This window comes from Aptenodytes patagonicus, chromosome 4 (genome assembly GCF_965638725.1).
Source record: "Aptenodytes patagonicus chromosome 4, bAptPat1.pri.cur, whole genome shotgun sequence".
Lineage (NCBI taxonomy): Eukaryota > Metazoa > Chordata > Aves > Sphenisciformes > Spheniscidae > Aptenodytes > Aptenodytes patagonicus.
Window position 1 is genome coordinate 56417770 of NC_134952.1, and position 23953 is coordinate 56441722.

The window sequence follows — 23953 nt, forward strand, 5'->3', positions numbered from 1 at the left end:
GTTTTCTTTGGGGAAGGGGCATCTGGGGTCATTAAAGACCAAAGGCATGCTACAGATCTCGCCAGTTGCTGGGCTTCTTGCTGCAAAAAGTAATTCAGGCCAAATATGCCTACTCTTCAGGCAGCCAGCTTCAGGATCAACATTTCAATATCTATTAATTTTGAATTCCTTATCTTTTAAGTTGCATGTGTAATGTAATAGTCCCTGCAATAACAACAGTATACTAGGTGTCAATCAAAAGATACAGGAAATGGGAGTATGTTCAAACAAAGTCTCATTTTTAAAGAAAATATACTGAAAAAAGATCACAAAATACATAAAAATAAACTGTCCAGACAAAAGCTGGACATCTAAATACTCAGCTAAAACTTTCTAAATAATTTTTTTAACGTCAGTCTTAGAAGATGGCTTTTTTGTGTACCTTAACTTTTTCTGTGGTTTGGATGAAGATGCTGTGAACTCAAGGCAAAATGAGCAAGTTGGTTCTTGTCCACAGAAGCTGCATCCGTAGATACACTATGGGGTACCTTGTAAAACTATTTGCAGTCTAGCCAGCATTCCTGTGGCCCTGATGCTAAACAAGGTTGATCAACTACCAAATTTTTACAAGATGAAAGAACAGTTCTTCTGTATAAAACAAATTAGTGATTGAAAATAGGAATGAGACACAGAAAAGCTCTCAGAAAAAAGGGTACAGTGAAATGTGACGCCCATCCACAAGAAGGGCCGGAAGGAGGATCCGGGGAACTACAGGCCTGTCAGCCTGACCTCGGTGCCGGGGAAGATTATGGAGCGGCTCATCTTGAGGGCGCTCACAAGGCATGAGTGGGACAACCAGGGCATCAGGCCTAGCCAGCACGGATTCATGAAAGGCAGGTCCTGCTTGACCAACCTGATCTCCTTCTATGACCAGGTGACCCGCCTAGTGGATGAGGGAAAGGCTGTGGATGTGGTCTACCTGGACTTCAGCAAGGCCTTTGACACCGTCTCCCACAGCATTCTCCTCGAGAAGCTGGCGGCTCACGGCTTAGACAGGTGGACTCTGCGCTGGGTCAAAAACTGGCTGGATGGCCGGGCCCAGAGAGTTGTGGTGAATGGAGTTACATCCAGTTGGCGGCCGGTCACGAGCGGTGTTCCCCAGGGCTCAGTACTGGGGCCGGTCTTGTTTAATATCTTTATTGATGATCTGGATGAGGGGATTGAGTGCACCCTCAGTAAGTTTGCAGACGACACCAAGTTGGGTGGGAGTGTTGATCTGCTCGAGGGTAGGAAGGCTCTGCAGAGGGACCTGGACAGGCTGGATCGATGGGCCCAGGCCAACTGTATGAGGTTCAACAAGGCCAAGTGCCGGGTCCTGCACTTCGGCCACAACAACCCCAGGCAGCGCTACAGGCTTGGGGAAGAGTGGCTGGAAAGCTGCCTGTGGGAAAAGGACCTGGGGGTGTTGGTCGACAGCCAGCTGGACATGAGCCGGCAGTGTGCCCAGGCGGCCAAGAAGGCCAATGGCATCCTGGCCTGTATCAGAAATAGTGTGGCCAGTAGGAGTAGGGAAGTGATCGTGCCCCTGTACTCGGCCCTGGTGAGGCCGCACCTCGAATACTGTGTTGAGTTTTGGGCCCCTCACTACAAGAAGGACGTTGAGGTGCTGGAGCGTGTCCAGAGAAGTGCAACGAGGCTGGTGAGGGGTCTGGAGAACAAGTCTTATGAGGAGCGGCTGAGGGAACTGGGGTTGTTCAGCCTGGAAAAAAGGAGGCTGAGGGGAGACCTCATCGCTCTCTACAACTACCTGAAAGGAGGTTGTAGCGAGGTGGGTGTTGGTCTTTTCTCCGAAGTAACAAGCGATAGGACGAGAGGAAATGGCCTCAAGTTGCGCCAGGGGAGGTTTAGATTGGATGTAAGGAAAAATTTCTTTACTGAAGGAGTGGTGAAACATTGGAACAGGCTGCCCAAGGAAGTGGTGGAGTCCCCATCCCTGGAGGTATTTAAAAGACGTGTAGATGAGGCGCTTAGGGACATGGTTTAGTGGGCATGGTGGTGTTGGGTTGACGGTTGGACTCGATGATCTTAGAGGTCTTTTCCAACCTCAATGATTCTATGATTCTATGAAATGGAATATTAAAGCATTCACTTATGTTAGTTTCTGACTATTTTTCTCTGTAAAAATGCCTGTGCAAGAGATAGCAAAAGTTTGCAAGAGATAGTAGTAATGCTGTGCCGCCAAAAGCACCATGGCCTACTATAGTATTTAAACCACCTCATTTTTATGAGTGTTTGTGCAGGAGTAGTTATCAGGCGAAAACAAATGCAACAGTAGGTGGAATGGGCCAGACAGGTCTGACAGCTCTTGCCAGGCTCCACTTCCTGACCTACCAGTTTGTACCGTTAGGATATATGGGATTAAGGTCTGTGGGATTCAGGGCTTTCTGTCCAGATAAGAGAACTAAATGTTCTGAAAGCAATCCAGTAAGCCAGGTGTAAGTATGAGCGACTCCCTGTGCTTGGGGTCATCAACAAAATAGTTGATACTTCTGTTAAACTTCTGACTTGATGCCTCACAAACTCATGACCTGGTACCAGAGTGCTGAGCAGCTGTGCCATAGGGAACATTACTAGCCTTATTTTTACCTTTACCATGCTGATCTTGCCCCCTTAGAGCTTCCCAACTAACGTGAGCTTTCACATGACTGCATATTGACAAAATCTACTTATTCATGTTTCCCTGACACTCAGCCAAAAAGATTCCTTATGTTGTTTTTATCCCACGGGTTTTTATCCCTGAGAATATGATCAGCCTATGCAGTAACAAGCCTACTGGAAACAGCTTCTATAGAAAGAGAGGAAGAGACAGAAAGGTAAGCAGGAGATGATCACAGGAAAACAACAGGGGTTTTGTACATGGAAGACAAGCATCTGCAGCTTCTTCACTAAATGACAGGTTCAGGGCAACTGTGAAACTGCAGAAGTCAGGAAGCCTTGTGTGATTATATGGTGAAAGCCCACTGGAACACTACAGCCCTTCCTCTCTGAATATCCCTGTCAGTGTCATCTCAAACTGTAAGGTTTTGTTCTTTTCAGAACAGCAAAAGAAAAAAAAAAAGATAACCTCTGAATCTGTTTAAGATGTATTTGCATAGGCTCAAGATTCTCAGGTTTCAGAAGTAAATGTGTCTTTCAAGGTATTGACTCTGTTTAGAAAGGAGACCGGCTTTGACAGAAAGAATCAAAGTGGGCAAATAAAGTCTTTCCTGAAGGGTGTTTTTTTCCTCTGTTCTCGTGGCCTTCTGACATTGTGCCAAGAGGTCTGTTGTTTCTACATTATTCCTACTTACGTTTTCTTCTTTTGCACAGAAGGAGTAAGTTTCAAGCTGCAATAAGTTTAGAGTTGTAGGCTTGTTAGAAAATCAAGGATTACTGTAATTTATTTTAGAAACATACTTTATGCATATGGTTTCTAATTTAATTTCTGTTATTTTAAAAGTACTTAGAGTATTCAGTCATATCTAGTGAAATTTGGCACATATTACAATATAGTTTCGTAAGACATTTTAAAAGTAACATGGCATACCATTGCCACACGTATCCATTGATTCTTGAAGTGTGTGTCTAAAGTTGAAGTTAAATGTCCATGTATGTCAGTGGGATGTGCACGTGCTCGGTACCATGAAAAATTGAGTTGTTTGTCCTAGGGAATGAAATATTTGGATAGTCACATTTGAAAATTTTGCCCAAAATGCATCATTCTGCATATCATATGTAACTGTATAGTATTAAAATAGTGGGCTTACCCCAGAAAAAGCAGAAAGGGGAGGCAGCAAAAAAGACTAGGGAGACCTTCCTAACTCTATTGCAGGTTCTGATGTGGCACAGAGTGGAAAAAATTGCAAGTATTTGAGGTAAAACACTCATCTCTTTGCACAGTAAAATGAAATAATAAGTGGGAACTTGTGAGTTATTGAGCACATGCAGGGTGGAAGAGGCTATAAGAGAGAAGTAAAGTCTGAGTGTGTTGTCCGATAACAATAGCCTCTCTCCATAGTCTGCAAAATCTGGTGTGAAGGTGAATTTCTTACCTATGCATTTTCTTCTTCCCCAGATTGTGGGAATATATGTTTTTTATATATATAGTAGATTTAGTCCTCTTACTATAAATGGTTGCTACATTCAAAGCTAAGTGTGTGAGTGTACAGGGAGATGAAATGCCTGTAGGATGGAAGAGAATTAGTGCTGTATTAGCGGAAAACTGAAGAGAGTAATATGAGGAAGGTGGGTGAGGAAACTGTAAGCGGAGGTGAAGCGGTCATTGGGTACCCTGCCACCTGTGTCTTTTGACAAATTCCAGTGATATTTCCTGAATAATTTATTTAAGCAATGAGACTTTCAGTGCATGTTCAGCTCTACTGTTGGTTAAGTGTCATTCAATATATGTGCTGCAGTAAGCCTGCTAGACAGTAACATAAGTCAGTACAAGGGAAAATGATAAATCTTTTTTTTTTTTTTCTTGGTAGCTTGTTCCAGGAGGTGTCAGTTCAGCATAGTGAAGAGAGGTGGTAGGGAGGCAGGTTTGAGATCTCAAGGAGCGCAACCAAGTGCAGCTGCCCCAAAGGCTTTTACAGAGTTGCCTGCATGCTGCTGGCTCTCTGCATTTAGGAGTAATGGGATTCCTGGCTATAGTGTAGCTAAGAACAAGCTCATTACTGAATAGACAAACTAACTGCCTGATAAACAATTTCATGATGAATTTCTTACCTAAATACTGAGCACTTCAAAAATGAAGCATCTTATCTTTACCTATTGGGCTACAAAAGCATATCCTAATAAAAAATGGAGGTAGGACAAAAGCCACAGCTTTGGCTGAGAAGCAGAGCAGCTCCAGGAGGAGTGAGATGCCACCCACTTCGTGGGATGCCTGCTGAGTCTCCACTGGGCAGCCAGTGCCTCAAAGACAAATAAAGGGAAGTTCTTGCCATGCCTCCTTTCCTTTGCACCATCCCATATGTGGGCAAGTGAAGAGGAGGCAAAGCACAGCAGCTGCCAACTCGCCTATGAAGGGGGCTTCCTACACTGGTGTGAAGCTCTAAGGCAGCACTGGCTGCCTTTCAGGCTCAGAAGATAACAGTGATGCATTGCAAAGAAACTGTACCTACGGTTCTGTAGGGCTTGGGTCAAGGCTTTTTGATTAGTCACTGGGGAACAAGAGACAGCTAGAGACTATTTAACATTATTTGTTTTGAGTAATACTTTCTGCTTACTGACAGAGTTGGCATGGAAACTGAATTAGCACTCAATTTTTAAAAGGATACTCCATTCAAAGTGAGGTTAGTCATCAGTGGGTAAACCAAAGAGACGCAGGCTGCAGCTGCTAACACTTATACCTTGCTTGTGAACAGACAGAATACTCAAAACAGTAGCAGTCATACTATCCCAACTTTTATAGGAATAAATGTGCATCTATTGAGAATTATATTATGTGGTTTGGGTGGGTTGTTGTTTTTTAAAGAGGGAAGAGTTATTTATCTGAAATCCACAACAGAACTTTCTTATTTCTAGAAGATGTCTTATGTTTTTATGGATCAGTTGAATTTAAAGAGTTAACGCAGTTCGTATAAACAGTGGTGCTTGTAACATTGTGGTGGAAAATGGCATAATACTTAAAAGGCTATAAGCTTAACACTAGGGATCTGTGAAAGTATAGCCAAGATGGAAGCCTACACAGCATGCAGAAAATGGCATTTTCAATTACTTTCCCTTTATTGATGAAAAAATTCAAGATGTGCTTATTTCAATCATATTTTTTCCCACACACACAAGGATAGAAGAAAAGAAATGGCTGCTGGTTTTCTGCACCAGCTAGGCTGAGAAAATATTGATGGCTAAATTGCTGTTCAGTGGCATGTCATAAAGTGCCTGCTGGCATCCTGGTCTCAGATGCAGAATGATAAATGTATATTTAAATTTGAAAAGTTTCATTTCATCTATAACCTTTGACTCCTGGCTTTTTGTATCCTCAGAATACAGACCGTACAAGCCTTCTTCATTGATACAGGATCTTGTTTACTTTACAGTAACTATTTACATTCAAGGCTATAATGCTGTTACCAAATTGATGAGGACACTGATTTCTCTTTTCTTTGTGTTTACCAAGCAGATAATCTAAGTGATGCCCTGAAAAAGCTGAAGATAACAACTACTGACAGCACAGCAGATAGCTTGGAGGGGTGCTTGGACTGTCTGCTTCAAGCTCTGGCACAAAACAGTAAGTTGTATGGACCTTTCAAATTTTAAATCATATAATGAGATCAGTGAATTAAAATGGAGGTAGTAGAATGTGGCAGAAAGACTGACTCAAGCAGTAGGCTGCTGGATTGGCTGTTCTGGGTTTCTTTTTTTTTTAACCCATATATCTGTAACATTCAGGTAGCATTGAAGACAGTGATGGTAAATACCTGGATGTTTGGAACAGCTATAGTCCAGTCCTTTTTCCAATATTATGAAGTAGCACAATTACTTTTCCAATTGATCACTCAGGAAACAAAGAACAGGGATGGACAAATAAGCCTGACACGATGGGGAGAGGGATATGGGAGCAGCTTGCTAATTCTGTTTAAAAGAGCATAGTTTCCTATTTGTAATGTATTTTTCCTCATACTTATGATCACATATTTCTTATTTCCAGTAGTTTCGATTAGCAGAAGTAGGCTGGATATCCAAAGATGGTCCAAATTTGACATGTGGTATGATAAAAAAAATAACTTAAGAATGGAACAAGATGTCTTTTTCACCAAAAGCTGTAGAAAGTGTGTCCCCACTTGCAGTAGGCAGAAAGGTATGGTAAATGAAGATGACAGCTTATAAGAGTTTTCCGAGTTCAACTTTCTTAGCGCTTCAGATGGTGGCAGAAGAAAAATCTGTATACAATTTCAGGTCAAAAACTTGTCAGGATAGATACAAGCCACGATTAGAAATTCTTTATTTAAAAAAAATGTTAGTCCTTTGTAAATATCAATACACTCAGAAGTACATACTATTAATAAGTCTTGTTTCTTTCCTGTGATGGTATTCTATAAATCACAGTCTTTTGGCTTAGTTGGTGTAAAATACTTTATGAGGTTTTTCACAATAAAATATAAACACCATCCATATCAAATCAAATATGGATTATAACAGTCTCTGCATTTAATCATAGAATCATTAAGGTTGGAAAAGACCTCTAAGATCATCGAGTCCAACCGTCAACCCAACACCACCATGCCCACTAAACCATGTCCCTAAGCGCCTCATCTACACGTCTTTTAAATACCTCCAGGGATGGGGACTCCACCACTTCCCTGGGCAGCCTGTTCCAATGTTTCACCACTCTTTCAGTAAAGAAATTTTTCCTTACATCCAATCTAAACCTCCCCTGGCGCAACTTGAGGCCATTTCCTCTCGTCCTATCACTTGTTACTTCGGAGAAAAGACCAACACCCACCTCGCTACAACCTCCTTTCAGGTAGTTGTAGAGAGCGATGAGGTCTCCCCTCAGCCTCCTTTTCTCCAGGCTAAACAACCCCAGTTCCCTCAGCCGCTCCTCATAAGACTAGTTCTCCAGACCCCTCACCAGCCTCGTTGCACTTCTCTGGACACGCTCCAGCACCTCAACGTCCTTCTTGTAGTGAGGGGCCCAAAACTGAACACAGTATTCGAGGTGCGGCCTCACCAGGGCCGAGTACAGGGGCACGATCACTTCCCTACTCCTACTGGCCACACTATTTCTGATACAGGCCAGGATGCCATTGGCCTTCTTGGCCGCCTGGGCACACTGCCAGCTCATGTTCAGCCGGCTGTCGACCAACACCCCCAGGTCCTTCTCTGCTGGGCAGCTTTCCAGCCACTCTTCCCCAAGCCTGTAGTGCTGCCTGGGGTTGTTGTGGCCGAAGTGCAGGACCCGGCACTTGGCCTTGTTGAACCTCATACAGTTGGCCTGGGCCCATCCATCCAGCCTGTCCAGGTCCCTCTGCAGAGCCTTCCTACCCTTGAGCAGATCAACACTCCCGCCCAGCTTGGTGTCGTCTGCAAACTTACTGAGGGTGCACTCAATCCCCTCATCCAGATCATCGATAAAGATATTGAACAAGACCGGCCCCAGTACTGAGCCCTGGGGAACACCGCTCGTGACCGGCCGCCAACTGGATGTAACTCCATTCACCACAACTCTCTGGGCCCGGCCGTCCAGCCAGTTTTTGACCCAGCGCAGAGTCCACCTGTCTAAGCCGTGAGCCGCCAGCTTCTCTAGGAGAATGCTGTGGGAGACAGTGTCAAAGGCCTTACTGAAGTCCAGGTAGACCACATCCACAGCCTTTCCCTCATCCACTAGGCGGGTCACCTGGTCATAGAAGGAGATCAGGTTGGTCAAGCAGGACCTGCCTTTCATGAATCCGTGCTGGCTGGGCCGGATCCCCTGGTTGTCCTGCACATGCCTTGTGAGCACCCTCAAGATGAACCGCTCCATAATCTTCCCCGGCACCGAGGTCAGGCTGACAGGCCTGTAGTTCCCCGGATCCTCCTTCCGGCCCTTCCTGTAGATGGGCGTCACATTGGCAAGCCTCCAGTCATCCGGGACCTCCCCCGTTAACCAGGACTGCTGATAAATGATGGAGAGCGGCTTGGCGAGCACCTCTGCCAGCTCCCTCAGCACTCTCGGGTGGATCCCATCCGGCCCCATAGACTTGTGAGTGTCCAGGTGGCGTAGCAGGTCATTGACTGCTTCCTCTTGGATTACAGGGGGTTCATCCTGCTCGCCGTCCCTGTCTTCCAGCTCGGGGGGCCGAGTACCCTGAGGATAACTGGTCTGCCCATTAAAGACTGAGGCAAAGAAGGCATTGAGTACCTCAGCCTTTTCCTCATCCTCAGTGACAATGTTCCCCCCTGCATCCAATAAAGGATGGAGATTCTCCTTGGCTCTCTTCTTGTCATTAATATATTTGTAAAAACTTTTTTTGTTGTCTTTAACGACAGCGGCCAGATTGCGTTCTAAAGTACACCTGGCTAACCAGGTTCTAAAGTACACCTGTAGACCACATCCACAGCCTTTCCCTCATCCACTAGGTGGGTCACCTGGTCATAGAAGGAGATCAGGTTGGTCAAGCAGGACCTGCCTTTCATGAACCCGTGCTGGCTGGGCCTGATCCCCTGGTTGTCCCGCAAATGGTAGCGGGTTTTTAATTCTGATTATTTTGCAAGGAGATGTCAGCCAGGAAATAATAAAATATTTGTTCTTATGTGTTTATTTATAAGGTATATCCAATACTTTAATCCAACTTCCAATTGGATTTGGTATTTCCAGTATTTTTAAGTCTAATACTTAAATGATAAGTATGGTATGACAAATGACAAAATACTTAGTGTAAATATTAGAGTTTACCATTTTGCCTATGAAGATCACATAGCTATGTCACAGAACAAGTTTGGCAGATGCAGAATAATTTTGACTAACGTACAGCAAACTTACCGATGCTTCCTTGCAACCAGATTACTCTCTTCCGTCTCAGTCTAGGGCTTTGCTCTTCCTTCCAAAATCTTTTCTCTTCTAGTCTTGTAGCTGCCAGATCAATAAGCAGATTATTAGGATTTTGACCTCTTTCTTTTGGGTAGTTTTAAAAAATTTAGCTATAATCCCTCCACCATTTACCGTGTTCTTTGCGTGTAAGTGAGTAACGTGAATATAACCTGGCTGAGCTGCCATATGATATACATCTCCACATATTTTCAGTTGCCCAAGATTGAGGGCAACTAAAATAACTCACTGAAAATTAGATGGGTTAGATGGGACAGTTTTTTCAACAGCTTGCTGGTGATTTAGCAGCCTGAATTTCAATTCCCTTTCAAGTGAATAAGACACTTCAATACCTAAGTTTTGCTGAGTATCTTTGGACAACAGGCTTTAGTTCTCAAGATAGTCTGATGATTTGGAAAAACAAAATCCTCATAGAAGACAGGTTTCTGTTTTGGAATAAATTTGTGAGAACAGCAGTACATTCGAAAGACTTCAGAGATTATGAGGTAAATTGCATGTAATAGATTGATTCAACAAATAGATATAGAATCAGCTTTCTAAATGCTGCAGTCTCTGAGTTATTATTGAGTTACCAATACATTATGACTGTCCTTCCTTTGACCAACCAACCAATGAATGTCCTCTCTCATAGTTCTCATCTGTCCAGTTAACATCTTAATATGGATTTGATTGATTGATAGATTGATTTTTAGTTAGTGTATATTATCATATATATGATAAATATATGAAATAATACAGATATGGGATACACACTGTACCTCTGTGTCTCTGTAGAAATTATTACATAATAATAATTAGAAATCAGATTGTTTATATAAAACTACATGTTACTTGTAACACAGAAATAATTTAAATAAGATTTCTCAAATAATTATTCTGCTCTCCTTTAGTATATTCCCATGTGTATGATTACAGTAATGAAGTATACAATCTGATTATAGTTCAGTAAATCATCATATTAGAGTAACACTAGAAAAATAAGCCATACAAGGAATAGAGTTTATTTTAAGATAATTTTATAGGACTATGATTTCATTCAGAGTTCATGGTGGTATCATAAGTCACAGAACTTAATGTTTTATTCACTTCATTAAGACTTGGAGATAAAAATATTATTTTATCTTATATAAAATTTAGTGTATTACTAATACACTAATGCAACCCGCTCCCATCTACTGCCAGCCAAAAACGGCAGTTAAACCCAGTGTTAATACAACATGAGATTTTTAACAAAGGAAATAATCATTTCCACAACTTCAGTTTGGGCATATTGCATGTACATATGAATGTTTCAGAGAGCACTACATTGCTTTTAATTGCCAACTGCATGCATGCAGCATAGGGTTGTGGTTGCTGCAGAAACATAAGTTAAATTCCTTAGTCTCTAACAGTACAGCAACGATTACGGTTCTGTTTACTTTGCATACAGTCTTTTAACTTTTCATTATGTTAAAACATAACAAACTACTTTCTTCCCATATTGTCTACTATATAGAAAGGGATGGCAAAGTTATGATGAATGTTGTGGCTTTTAATTTCTTTTTATGTAATTTGCTGCTTTTTCCTTTTTGTTTTTCACGCTCCTTCTGACAGCTGATCTTTTGATAATCCCAGACAGGCTGTAGTGCCCTGGAACATGATACCTCCTGTCTGGCTTTACGAGCTATTGTGCCATTTGTCACACCAATCAAATTAAGGTGTATGCACACACACATGCTATACTACACAAGGATGAATCAAATAGTTTGCTGAATGTAATAACTGCTGGTAAATATTTGGCAAGCCAAATTCAAGTGGGTTTAGCTGCTATTTGTCTAGGAGGGAGTTGTATAGCCCTTCGCATCTGAGACCCGGGTCTGAAAATCCTGCACAGATGGTTTCTTTAGGAGACATTTTTTGGAGAGGCATATATTCCTATTTATGCAGATATTGTAGTTCTTATCTGTCACCAGCACTTCTGGCTGAGGCCAGTCATGTGGACTAGCTTGAGCTACTAGATAAAACGGAGGACTTTAGGATGAAAGAGGCAACAACGACAGAGGAGTAAGAGAGAAGCGTGCATTAGAAATGCTGTAGAATAATAAGAACATACCTCATTTTGTGTGGACTTCCTTCAGCGTTTCCAGTGAAGTCAGCTGGCATAGCTGGGGACTTTGCACCCATAAGGCCTGCAGTAATGGAGACATGCAGTAACATTAGTCTTAGATTCCCAGCTAATGTAAATCAGCACAGCTCCTTTCACCCCTGTGGATCTACCTCATTCACGTAAGATCAGATTTTGTCTGCCTTACTTCTGAAAGGAAAACACAAATGCTTGATCTCTCTCCACTTGCCAGCATTCACCATCTCTAGATTGCTAAACTTCCCATAATTTAGATTTTTACAGGAAGGCTGTGGTGCATGATCCATAAGCAATGTTAGCAGTAAAGAAATAGTCAGCCATGCACTGAATGAAATACTGGCTTCTACTGAATCAGGAGGTGAAATTCATATATCGCATGTGTTTTCTTTTAAAATCTCTCTATATTAAAACAACTTACTCCATTGTCTGCTCTGTAGAATTTGGATTCTTTCTATATAGACATGGTTTGCTGTGTTACTGTCAAGAATTTTGCTGATCTGGAAGCAGACTGTTTACAGTAATATGAAGTGTAGAATGATCATAATCAGAAAAGGCAAAAACCAAGGAATTACTTTGTCAGAGAATATGATTTTGAGGTTCTGCAGCTTTTTTTTGATTCAGCTTTAAAAAAAACCTCTGAGATTAACTGTGCATTGCAAAATGAAATTTAATTTTGTGTTTAATGTCAGAATTCCTTACATTATAATTTGAGACTTTTTACAAACGGGTCATTTTCTCCCTCCCACCCCAAAATGGGCTAGAGTAATAAACAGCTTATCTTGTAGCTGCTTTATAATGTGTGTAAAGAAGAAAAGAATTGAAGTCTGCAGAAAAATCCACGGGAGGAAATTGGGGGAAGGAGAGCTCTGGTAGGTGAATCTGGATGCATTTTTCTCAGAGAAATGCAGTTGGGTCACCTCCCTCTGCTCACTGCAGAGGGGTGAGCAAGTTCCCTCCCCATGAGCTTCAGGCTACCCTCTGACTGACACACAAATGTTGCATACTTGTTTGCAGCCCACAGCCATCGATCTCAAGGTCTTAGCCATAGTTATGAAAGCTGTATATTTGCTCTGATATTTTTGCTAAGTTTCTGTCATATTTAGCAACTTTGGAATTCAAGGGTATTTTGTGGGGTTTTTTTAAATGACAACTTACAGAGGAACATTCTCTGAAATCTCATTCTTCCCCTCTGTACAAGTGGTACTGAAAGTTACGCTAAAGATGCAAGAGAGGCATATTTGCTTTCCTGACCAACAGAAATTCTCGGTGCAAATACTGTAGAAAAATGACAGTATTAAACACTAGCTCCAGTGGCATCATTAGACTTGGTATATTACTGAATTTTATTATTTTTTTAATAATAAAAAACAGCTGAATGTTACAAGCTCAAGTTACTTTCTGTTTTGGAACCAAAACCTGTCTTGTGAAAAAGAAAACAATTGTTGGTTTCAGGAGTTTTGTTCTAAAAGCACAATGTTACATGTTTTATTACCATAATTCAAAGAACACAGTAGTTAGAACTGAACTAGTTACATGTAGAAAAAGATCTGTGAGACAATGGGTACAGCTTCATCCATTTATGATTTTATTGGCTCAGATATTTTCAATTTAAGCTCTCATATTTTCAATTTAAGCCTTAATCAATGGCAGGCTAAACTAACAGAGAAAAATATAATAGCTTAACATATGCCTTGCAGCTTGGAATCTATTTTTTAAAAAAAACTTGTCAAAAGAATGAGTAAAGCACTTATGCACTGGAGAAAAGCATTTTGAAAGATCATATGCTTACATTTCTGGAAAGAAGTAGTAAATGCTTTATTTTTTATCTCACACCCAAAGAAAAATATGGGTATGTACTATTGGATTTTGGGAACAATAGGTTAATTGTATCGTATAGGGAAATGCAACAGAAAACAATATTGGCCATCATTTTATATCAACATATACAGATTTATACCTATTAAGAGCCGTCTCATAAATATTGTGCCTATCAAAACAGTGCAGTTATCCTAAGATCCTCAAATACAGGTCCACAAGAAAGGACTGCCTGAGAAAAATAAAACAAGAAGGAAATAGAGGTTTTCTTTTAAACCACAGGCCTTCTGGGACATAATTATTGCAGTAACAAAAAAAAAATTAATGTTATTGCTAGTCCAGACATGCTGCGTTTCAGATACAAGAGGTTATAGCGGACATAAATAACCCAGTTTTGACAGATGAGAAATCTAAAAATCTGCTGAGAATGTTATTTTTGGCTCTGATACACTCAGTATAAGAGGCTGAAAATGCCCGCTAATCCCAGCCTTCAGCACCTGGCTCTGAAAAACGTCTGACATGTAATTGAAATGCAAAGGCTAGCACATGCATTTGAAAAATTTTTTTACATATACTTTTTGGGAGGCTAAGAGTATGAGTTTACAAGTTTGTGTGTAAAAATGGTTAAGCAAAATCACACCAATAAAGATAAGCTTAAGTGAGAGCGCAGGGCCCCAGTCTTGAAAGGGATATAGAAATTTTGGAAAGCTCTTACAGTTCAAAGAAGAAGGTTTAAAATAATGCACTTTACCTTGAAGATGTGGTTGGCTAAGATGCCCTATTTTCTATTTGTTGAGCTATGCTGATACCTGGTAACTCAAGGAACCATCAGATGACACATGAAAATTTTAAATTCATGTTTGAAACTGGAAATTTCAGGATTACTCTAAGGCTTCTTTGGCACATCGTTTTTCTCCCCATAATGAACACAGTTTCTTTATGCTATTTTGTTTTGCCCCAAAACATATTTTGGCTATATACTGTAGCCGTGTTTTGTTTTGTTTTGAATATACTCACTGTGTTGTATCAGAGAAAATAACATTATGTTACAAGCTTCCTGGGCAACTGCTAGCAAGCCTTTGCCATCTCTTCCTGCTGTTTCAGCTTTATGGTGTTGAGATCATGAGCTCAGCCCTCCTGACAAAAAGCTTCTGTTCAGGTTTTCTCTTGAAAGTCACCAGTGGGTTTTTCTGAAACGTGTTGGTTCCTATTTGATAGCATCACAGAGGAGGATGTGTTAGCATCTGGAGTGCTTAAGAAAATGTTGGATTTCTGCAGAGACTGCAGATTTCTCACATTTCTTCATCAGTGATGAAACTTTGCATCCAATGCCCTGAATCTTCTGTAGGCACTTGCTTTCAAAGCCATCTAGTTTCCTGTCTTTAATGTTTTGGTGGATTTCCAGTTCTCACAACCATATGTTAACACAGAGGTTATATTTGAGTTGGAAATTCTTAATTTTATTCTGTTCTTTATAGCTGTGTCTTCCATATGTTGTTGAATTTAGTTAGTACTCATGCTCTTCCTATACTTGATGTTCCTTTTTCTGATCTTCACTGGCCATAGAAGATGGAACAATTCCTCTACTGAAGCAGAAAAATCATGGAGAATTTAGAGATAATGTTTTGTGATTGTTAAATTCAGGGCTCAACTAAAAAAAAAAATCTGCTTCTCTGAAATTTTTTAATGTATTATTGTCACTATTATTGCCTTTGGTTTATGAAAAAAATGAGAGCTGTACCTATTTTTATCTATTTCCTTTTTGGACATTTTTGACAGTTCAGCGCACATACTCTTATTTATTCATTGCAGAGTCAGGTAAGTGGCTATTTGCTTAACTTTTAGCACATGAGAGTGCCATCTGATTTCAGTGAAATCTTGTACCTCTTTAGTACACACAGGATTAAGCAATAGTCATTTCATCTTTTGTTTCTGTGATCCTCTCACACATTAGTATGAAAGTAAAAGATGTGCTACCCTCCCACCCCAAACATAGAAAAAATTAAGTTGTAGAACCTTTCATCCTAGCAGAGTTATTCTAATGTATAAACATTACCTGAAGTCACTTTCATTTTTTCCCATTGGCTAGACATTTTAAGCTTACTCCTTTCCCTTTCTGAAGCATGAAGAAAAAACTCCACATTTCACAGCTTGCTTAAACAAACCTGTCCTTAAACATCACCAAACTAACCTTTCTCTGTTTTGAAGAGACTGAGCAGAATAAAAGTAAAATGAGGTCATAAGAGTAAAATGAGGTGACAATCATTTCATGTGGATTGTGACCAAGTAACAATGCTTTTATGACTGTGAATGCTTGCAGAGCATTATAGCTTAAAACAAAACAGTAACCGTCTATAGGCCCTATTCTGACCCTCACATGTAGGATTAACTTTTGGCTACTGTTGTTTCATATAAATAAAAAAAGAGCACTCAGCATCCCCATGGATTTAATACACGTTACTAACAGGTAAGCTGTAACAACGCAAGCCAGTGCACAAGCACATCAAGGTGGCATAGCACAAGCAAGTGGGTAGACAATGGTACCAATTGGATCAGTGGCCTATTAAACCAACTGATAACTAGTAGAATTAAGTCCAATGACAAGTAGCATTTCCCTGCTCTCTTACTCCTCTTTGATCTTTAGCATCTCCCTTTCTTCTTAGCAGCAGTCTCTCTTCCAGGTGGATTTTTGATCCTTCTCAGGTCTGCCCTCCAGTGATCCCTAGTATATGTCACCCACCTGTGATCTTAGAAGGAGAAGGAGGCCACCCATGGATGTATACTCAGACAGAGCAGACACATGCCTGCATGTTAGTCCTGATATGTAAGTGTCCCAGCCTGAACATTCAAACAAGCAACAGACATTTATGGTGTATATCCATGAAAAGGACATATGCAGATGAAAGCTAGAACATCCTCCTCCAAAAAGACAAAAACAAAACAGTATTATTGCTAATTGTCTACTGAAATCTATGGTTATCTGCTGAGATTAAAGTATTCTTTAGGAAGATGGTGGCCTTAGCCCATGACAAAGATTTTACTACTTTATTATTCCTGGTTTGTCTTGGAAACTACAAAAATATTAAGAGTAGCACTGAGCTACCCATAGTACCTTGTACAACTCATTTACTTTGCATATTGGAGACATGGACTGGTGTCTGTTTAACAACTGCTAAATCTTGATCCAGCTTCTTTGGACTTCAGTGGTGCAGGGATAATGTCTACTCAAACCAAGGGAGGGAGAGGAAATTGAAATGAAAAAGGAAGAAGTGAAACTAAGTGAATGAGTAACAAGGAACAAAGTAGCACATAAGATTTTTTTAGAGGAAGGAGAGAAATGGGAAAAGGGAGGAACAGATTTAAAGATAAAATTTTTGAAAGAAAACAACAAGCTAAATGCAGGTACCTAAGCAGCGATAGATGCTGTATCTTCGTAATTCCCACTGCCTTCTACAACAGCTGCTTACACTCAGAATCTCTGTTGATTTAGCTCAGTATGTTACTGCAGCACACATGTTTAGAGCACAGAGAAAATTAGTAAAAGGAATATAAAGAAAGGTCCTGATTCTGCCAACATTTACATATATTCTTACCTTTAAGGACATAGATTCTTACGTTCTGGTAGTCCCACTGAGCTCAAGAGGTATATTTGTATGTATAAAGCTATGTACATGGCAAAGCATTTGCATGTTCAGAGCCAAAATATGTACAGCCTCTTTTAGCAATTCCTTTGTTTCAGATCACCATCAGTGTTGATTCTTATATTATAGTAGGTGTCAAGGAAAGCCTTCTTTCTTCAAAGGTGTATTTCCAGTTTATTTCTTAATACACTGTCTTTGCTGAGCGTCATATGAACCTGTTTTTCTTGGTGGGGAGTATAAAGCTATAAAATTAAAGGAAAAAGCATGACATAAGCATTTAGCTTTTGCCATTGAATTATGTTTTACAACATCTATATGAGTAGAAATTAATGTAACATTTAACACAATTGGGAATATTTTGCATGACAAAAATCATTTTGATTGGCTTGTATGCATAAAATCAAGTCTTACGCTTACATAAATAGTGATAATGGATTACAGAGGAAGAATTTTTTGACAGGAGCATTTTCATATAGAGAGATAGTTTTGGTGAGAAAATGAAGATAGCACATAAAACCCTGAGGATGGTTTTATATTCTGCTGCTGGGGAAGGCTTAGGCCTGCTTTTGCACTAACGAGGATGGAAACCATCTTAGTACAGATGCAGTTTCTACTGGCTAAAACATTCCTTTGCTACAGTACCTTACACCACGTCCCTCAGAAATTAACATTACCAACAAAACAGACTTTTATTATTTTTGTAGCTTTTGGCAGTATAGCTGCATCAGCAGTTAGGGTTTGCCGGTAGGAAGCTGTCAAACCAAGAACCCGCATCTTAGACCAGCTGTCATGCACCGTATAGTACCAAATGAAGGGGGGGGAAACGACCACTACTCGCACTCCAGAGTCAGGCGGATACCATATGGTGGCAGTTTATTATGAGAGCCAGAATCCTTAAGCAAGCATACAGGTTCACAAAATAGTAACACATAACACGACACAACTACATACACAGGGAGGGTAATACGACCTGTCGATAAGGATCAAGCCAGTGGTCACAGACGGTTCGGGGATCTCAGTCCAGCTGAGAGGGAGCTCTGAGGAGCCTCCTCCAGTCTGCATCCTTTATGCTTTTGTTGCCGCATGGTCTCGGTAGATAAGCCCTTGGTTGGGTTTTGTCTTTTACTCAAATGCGCCGTCTTTCCCCTTCCCTCTTATTTTAACAATGAGGAGCCGTAACTGCTAAATCACTAAACTAAGTGCTCAGTATCACAAGTTGGTTTTACTTTTAACTTTATGCAGGCGAGATTCTCCTTTTACTTCCCCGCCTTAGGTTTTCTCTCTCAGTGGGTTCAAATGTGTTTCAGAGCCTGAGTCTTTAGGCCCTTGACAAAGTTTAGGCCTCAGAACTGCAAGAGGTGTGGCAGTGGCAGACTTATCAAGGATGACAGTGTCCGAACAGGCAAGAGCTATGGGGCCTTCGCTCCATCCCGTCCCCCATTTCTGCACAGTCATTGCTCCCTTGTGTCAAGCTACAGGAGGGCATGGGCATCACACCAGCATACTCATACAAGCAAGAATTTCTGGTCTGTCTCTGATGCAGATAATCTCTTGTAGCGGAGCCAGAGGTTCAAATTGAATTGGGCCAGGTCAGCCAGTTAAGCTCATTGCGGTCCATTAAGGTTACCTGAGAAGATTTCTAGTCAAATGCCTTTCTGAAAGTTGGGGATCCTGATGGATATTTTGTAGGATGGAGTTTTGGCTCAAATACTGTGTTATAAAGCATTCCTTCTTTTTGCTGAAGAAGGATGTTTGTTGCATCTTAGCTCATGAAGCTGTTGCCTTTTCATAGCACTGTGTACACATAATCCAGAAATGTTTCATCATTAAGTGCTGTATATCATATATCATTACAGTATACCTTTTTAATTGGAACATACTAAATCCAGGTGACTGCTTTTTATTGGACTGTCTCCCAGTAAACTGACGTACTGTAATGATACTGAATGGTAATCACTGCTACTTAGTGGGATTATATTTTACATAAATTCCTCTTAATAGTGATGTATTTAGTTAGTGCCAGATAGTTAAATGATGTTTATCCAAGTGTTAAATTCCAAGTGCTATTCATTGAATACACAATGTGCCAAATAAAGATTAAATATTATATATTTTCTCTTTGTAGAAGGCATCAGTGAATAGCAGTTCCAGATAACAGAATTGACAAATTTCTTTTTAGATTGCATTTTTTAAATGCAATACAGAAGCAAAGGAAAAGGCCTGCTTTTTACAAAAAATTGTATTTGGAGATCATGTAATTCACAATTTCAGGTCTGAAATTTCATTCTTACTTTTGTCCCAGTCCCTTATGACTTACAAACGTGATCTTTTCTAGATTAGCTTTTTCTTAAGCTACTTTGTCAGCAAAACTTTTTAAAAACATCAGTAACTAAAAAATTCCTTTGTATGTAGATGTACTCTTCCAGTAAGCACTGGGCAGAATTTTACAGCAGGCATTTGAGCTTGCTTGAGACGCTCTTAAGAGATTGCTTAAAAGGAATATGAAACATCTACATATGTAATGCTCAGCTTTCAAATCTGATTTGATTTTTAAACGAAATTGAATTTGGAAAAAGGATTTTACACTATGGGCCTAGTATTTCTGTTATACAGATTGAAAAACTAAAGCATGAGGATACTGAAGGCTTTACCCAGGGTCCTGTAATAAGTCCAGTTAGTACAAGTAACAGAGGAGGCAGATTAAAATGTCCACACAGGCTGAGTATAAAACATGAAGATGCTAGTGGATGATATTTGTACTAAGATGCCAGACAATGAACTTGGCAGCTGAGGGACTAATATCAAACTCTTTCAGCAACTGTGCTACCGAAGTGGTTACCTCCTGCAGGGGGTGAATCAGAAAGAGGGAGCAGGGGAACTAACAGCTCAGATAAATCCACCACACTATGCGTCAGGGCTCTAAACTAGACCCAGTTCAGAAACTCGGGGGTTCTAAGCTGCTTAACTTTAATATTCAGCCTTGTGCTGTGGAAGTATTGATGTGCATATTTCTTCATTGAAGGCAAAGCTGGTGTGTATTTTTATTAAATTACTTCATTGGTACCTGCAACAGGCTATTCAAGGGGTGGGTCTCATCCTGAAATTCACTTTTATTCTTTGGATATAGCTTTTGGAGAATTTAATCAGTGGGAATCATGCAGCTAGTTGGTTGATGAATCTGTCTCTCCATCTGTCCTTTTTTCCTTGTTAGAGCTGAGATTTTAATTACAAACATCTGTGCACTATCGCTGTTTCTTCATTAAAAATAGGAATTGAAGTTGCCCTGTTGCTGCTGGCAGAGACAGAACAGAGCAAACACCACGATGGAAACATTCGCATAGCTAAGGGAGGATCCTCCCTCCCTGCCTCCTAGGGGTCTAGCTTGAAGGATAGGTGAACAAGCAGATTGTATTTGTGGGGATTTCCCCATGCGAGGAGGAGCATGCCAAAAGGAAGTTATATTTATACATTTATTTCTATATATAAATTATTATTAGAGGATTTCTTTTTCTGTAAAAACAACTCTTGATAATTATTTGGAACAGTCTTTTTGGCTAAGGTGTATTAAGCATAAGCCTCCTTATCAGGGGTGCATTCTTTGTTGCATGAGAGCACATCATTTGTTTCACTGAGGTTCTTTACAACCCACTTTTTGTGCTCTTGTAGTCAGACTAAAATCTCCATTTTGTGGTTTGGAAAATACAGTAGGAGGCTATGGAGCGAGAGACAATGCTTCTTGAGGGAGGCCGTAAATGGAGAGAGCATCAATACTTGCTCTTGGTCACGTGAACCTTTTTTACTGTGGTGGTTAGGAGGATGTGCCAGTTAGAAAGATATCCCTTGCTCCCTTCATTCTCCTCCCTTCTGCCTTCTGAAAGAGCAGATGGAAGGTTCCTTTCACGATATACGTGGCTCGTCATTATTTATTCATGTGTTCATCTTTCTCTTTCTGATTAGAGTACATGTAGGAGGAACATTATAAAGCCAAGGTAATTTTCTGCAGTAGTTTCAGGAGGTTTATACAACATCTTTGCAGCTAGAAATACATACATTTTTCAAAAGAGTACATTGTCAACACGGTTGGCTTAATAAAGAGGACACTCACGAAGCTCCTCGTTTACAATTCTGTGGTGTGCTTCATTTCTTATGTAAAGCTCCACAACATGGGAATTATTGCAGTGTTAGCCTTCACTGCTGTTGGGTTACATCTCATAGTGTAACTTAAACTCATTGTTCATAGAGGACGAGAACAGTGAACCTATAGTTTTCTTCTGCTAGCAAGGGCAAAATAGTAGCAATTCTGACAGATAGGCCCTGCCCTTCCCTTCCCTTCCCTATCCCTTCCCTTCCCCGTCCCTGCATTTTCTTTCACTTGAAGGTGGACAAAATGATGCAGAGAGAAGAAAAGAGTGAATAAAGAGGAGTGAAATTTTACAGGAAATAGAGCTGAGAAGGGAGAGAGTGTAGAATTTAATTTGAGATGCTCATTGGATTTTTTTCCTGTAGTGATTTCTGCTGCTTAATTAAGCAGTCTGATAGCCACGGTGCTCTGATCTATGGCATTAAAGAATTTCCTGCCCACACCCTTTATTATTATGACTTTAGGCACTGCAAAAACCATGAAAAGCAAGGATATTGACATTTTAATCACCCAGCTATGATATGAATAGGATTTTGGCACTATGTGATCTAACATACCCTTTGTCTTGATATCTAGTGATATAAAGAGACATCTAAAGCTGCAGGTTTAACCTTAGAGGTTTTTTCCCCAAGTTATGCTGCCGTGGCACATCGCTGTATTATATTGTGTGCAAAAGGGCTGTTTCTAAAGCAGCTTTATTACAGTCCTACAGTTTCTTTAAGATAGTGGGCAGCAGGTGCTCCACGAGTGGGTTGGTGCATGCAGACTGAAAATCAGGCTTTAAAAGAAAGCATTTGAAATCTGGACATCACATACAGCAAAAGGATTTTGAGGTGTGGCACCCTAGCATCAGGCTACCTAGATTGTTAGGTTTCCGTAAGAGACAAATTGAACAGATTTGAAAGGGGATGCGATTCTGCTAAAGGAGTTAAAATGGTAAGCATAAGCCAACTTTTTAGCATGTGATTAACGTTAGCTATAATTTCCTTTTTCTCCATTATAGAAAGCATGGAAGGAGATTATGTGGTGGAGATTTTGCCTAGATCTTTCTTGCTCCTAGAGAAACTTTTGGTTTTACTTGCTCCAACTACAATTGACAATACATTGAAATAGCAATTCAAAAGATGACAACTGAAATAAGTTTTCAAAATAATTTAGCCTCTAATAATTTACGAGGAAGCCCAGAATGAAACTAGCATGCAGCAGATTCATATCCTTAACAAATAATACCTCTTCCGTACATACACACGCAGACAGGAAGCCAGGCAGGCCTTCTTCAGCCTCTGAAGAGAACAAATACAGGCAAGAATTGAGGGTTGCCTATGCTAAAGCCATTAGCAATTTCTAATTCTCAGCAAACCCCAAACTATTTCTCCTAGGCCCAGGCAGTGGTGTGGGCGCCAGCCCTTTGGCAACATTGGTGTGTGATCTTCCAGTCTTAGGTTCTGCAGAAGGAAAACTAAGTCATGTTTTTTACAATCACAGTGAAAATACTGCTACATAAACATGACCCTTCATTGTCCTCTCCAAAAGAATAACGCCACACACACTTTCCTTCATTTCTGTCCCTGTCTGTGTCCCTTTGCCTTTTATGCATTTATACAGGACTCGTGTTCTATGAAGCTGAGCAAAAAAGAGACAGAGGTGCATGGGCCTTAATGGGTGGGCAGTCTAAATCCATGCTTCCTAAAGCCCCTGCCCTAACAACCATGCCACTCTCTAGTTGCAAGTGGAGAAAACAAAGAAGAAAAGCTTGACTTGATTTAGGGCGGTTACTTGCTTTTCCGTGCTGTCTGCAGCTGCAGTCCCCTTCTACCACAGTTATACCTTCAGTGCATCCTGCAGAACAGAGTCTAGAACTGCACACATACATGTGAACAGAGTGACACACAAGACTCTTAGCTCATGTTTTGCAAGTAGCCATGAAGTAATTGTCCCATTTGGGCACTTCTAAGAAACAGCCAAACTGCTTATATACCTACAGCTCTGCTGAAATCATCTTCAGAACCTCCAACTTGGTATTTTCTTCTACAGTGTCCTGGCTTTGGCTGGGATAGAGTTAATTTTCTTCCTAGTAGCTGGTACAGTGCTGGGTTTTGGATTTAGTATGAGAATAAGGTTGATAACACACCGATGTTTTAGCTGTTGCTAAGCAGTGCTTACACTAGTCAAGGACTTTTCAGCTTCCCATGCTCTACCGACTGAGAAGGCTAGAGGTGCACAAGAAGCTGGGAGGGGGCACAGCCAGGACAGCTGACCCAAACTGGCCAAAGGGACATTCCATACCATATGATGTCATGCTCAGTACATAAACTGGGGGAAAGCTGGCCGGGGGGGCCGCTGCTTGGGGACTGGCTGGGCATCGGTTGGCAGGTGGTGAGCAGTTGCATTGTGCATCACTTGCTTTGTATTATTTTTTTTATTATTAATTATTATTATTATTATTATTATTATTATATTTTATTTCAATTATTAAACTGTTTTTATCTCAACCCACGAGTTTTCTCACTTTCACTCTTCTGATTCTCTCCCCCATTCCACTGGGGGCGGGGGGAGGGAGTGAGCAGCTGTGTGGTGCTCAGTTGCCGGCTGAGGTTAAACCACAACAGCGGCCATGTATTTCAACACTTACTACCTGAACTGAGTGTACCATTGACTCTTCAGACAAGTGGAGGGTGGCT

At 40.6% G+C, this 23953-nt stretch overlaps 1 protein-coding gene across 5 annotated transcripts in view; it reads left to right on the forward strand.

Annotated features, from left to right (window-relative positions):
* RAP1GDS1 (Rap1 GTPase-GDP dissociation stimulator 1) overlaps nt 1–23953 on the forward strand; it is a 108049-nt gene that overhangs the window by 32726 nt on the left and 51370 nt on the right. For 4 of the 5 annotated variants that reach the window (XM_076336786.1, XM_076336787.1, XM_076336784.1 and 1 more), the window contains exon 2: nt 6143–6253. In XM_076336786.1, coding sequence (XP_076192901.1) covers nt 6143–6253 — 111 coding nt within the window. The remainder of the gene's footprint in view (nt 1–6142; nt 6254–23953) is intronic. The other variant, XM_076336785.1, reaches the window with a different exon arrangement.